At 39.1% G+C, this 1620-nt stretch overlaps 1 protein-coding gene across 1 annotated transcript; it reads left to right on the top strand.

The window, feature by feature from the left end:
* Nucleotides 1-687: 687 nt before the first annotated feature.
* On the top strand, nucleotides 688-1027 carry LOC103376396 (collagen alpha-2(IV) chain-like; the record flags this gene model as incomplete). The annotated part of the gene is made up of 1 exon (XM_008306757.1): nucleotides 688-1027. A coding segment is annotated over one exon (330 nt), but the record flags the coding sequence as incomplete, so codon positions are not given.
* Nucleotides 1028-1620: the final 593 nt, after the last annotated feature.

Raw genomic sequence — 1620 nt, 5'->3', positions numbered from 1 at the left:
GGCTGAGCAGTTCTCCCTTAAAACAGTAGTGCACTGATGAGAGTCTCAAAAACATGAAATTAAACTTCCAGGATTTCATACATACCCTAGTCCTGTCACCTTGCAGGGTTATCCTCTTTTTGAATTAGTTTCCCTTCAGTTCTCCTTCAGAATCAGCGTTTCTCTTTATTTTCATTAAAATTACTTCTAAAAAATGTCATTTTGACACACGGAGAAGAGTTTTTAAGGGTTTAATCAGTGAGTGAAGATCAACTTTGGAACAATATAGTGAAGTTTGGTAGATGTTGCTGAATAATGTCCTTTACAGAATCAGTCTTCTTCTGTGCTTGCGCTACAATACTACATTTTAGCATTTCCCAACATCCCATAGTTGTTCGTTAAAGTTAGGATTAACTTTAATGCAAAGTTAAATACTTGGAATTTTTTATATAGCAAGGGTTACATCTGTGTTATATGAGTTATTTAAGACTTTATACACTGCATAATAGCAAATGAAAGGCAAACAGGGCTTTAACCTATGAGCATGCCTGGCCAACCCACCGACCACAACCCCTATTCCAAGAAATGCCTTTTCTATTTTGTCCATCTTGCAATACAAAAATCAGCATTTAATCACTTATTAAGCTCTTGCACCCAAATCCCCACTGTGTACCACATCAATACAAATGCCTATTATCCAGAACATAATTTGGTTATCTCTTCTCTGCAGGTCTGGCCGGCTCCTGCCTGCCACGGTTCAGCACAATGCCGTTCCTCTACTGCAACCCTGGAGACATTTGTTACTACGCCAGCAGAAATGACAAGTCGTACTGGTTGTCCACCACTGCTCCTCTCCCCATGATGCCCGTAGAAGAAGGAGATATCAAACCGTACATCAGCCGCTGCTCCGTATGCGAAGCTCCGTCGGTCGCCATCGCAGTTCACAGTCAGGACATCACCATCCCACAGTGTCCGGTGGGCTGGCGCAGCCTGTGGATCGGCTACTCCTTCCTCATGGTGAGCTCTAGTTCTGTGTGAACATTTTAGAAGCCATAGAACGACACAAAGGTGCAGAGTGCAAGACTTGAAGAATCATTATAATTTCATTTTAACTAAAAGGTGATATTCAGGTGAGATTTATAGGCATTATCTAATACTGATTATAGTGTTGTTAATAAAGTCTTTTGTTATATTTTTAAAAAGTTACAAGTGAAACTTTTGAAAGGGGGTTTCTATTATATTTTGTGGCTCTGGAGGATCTTCATGGATCTTCGTGAAGCATTTTGGATTCACTGCCACAGATTTACAAAAGAAAGTCTCCATTACAAACTAAAAGCTGTTTACCAAACATGGATAGCCATTAAAAGTTAGGATATCTCTGCCTCTGTTTAATAAGTTTTGACCTTTTTTCATTCTATCTTTCGTCTCTTACCTTTATGAACGTATTACACACCAACAGCAATTTTACAATTTCCTGCTCACCTCTGTGTTTTTTTTACTTTTTCCTCTTCTGTCATTCTGTGGGTGAATCTTTTCAATTTTTAATCATTTTGGCTACAAATTCTTTCATGACAAAACCCTGGATGCTCTTGAAGAAAATGCCCCCACTTGTTATTTTTGCAAAGCAGCAGTGTATCCTCG

Source organism: Stegastes partitus, unplaced genomic scaffold, assembly GCF_000690725.1.
Source record: "Stegastes partitus isolate 25-593 unplaced genomic scaffold, Stegastes_partitus-1.0.2 Scaffold4400, whole genome shotgun sequence".
In the NCBI taxonomy this organism is placed as follows: domain Eukaryota; kingdom Metazoa; phylum Chordata; class Actinopteri; family Pomacentridae; genus Stegastes; species Stegastes partitus.
This window is presented reverse-complemented; position numbering and strand designations above follow the sequence as displayed.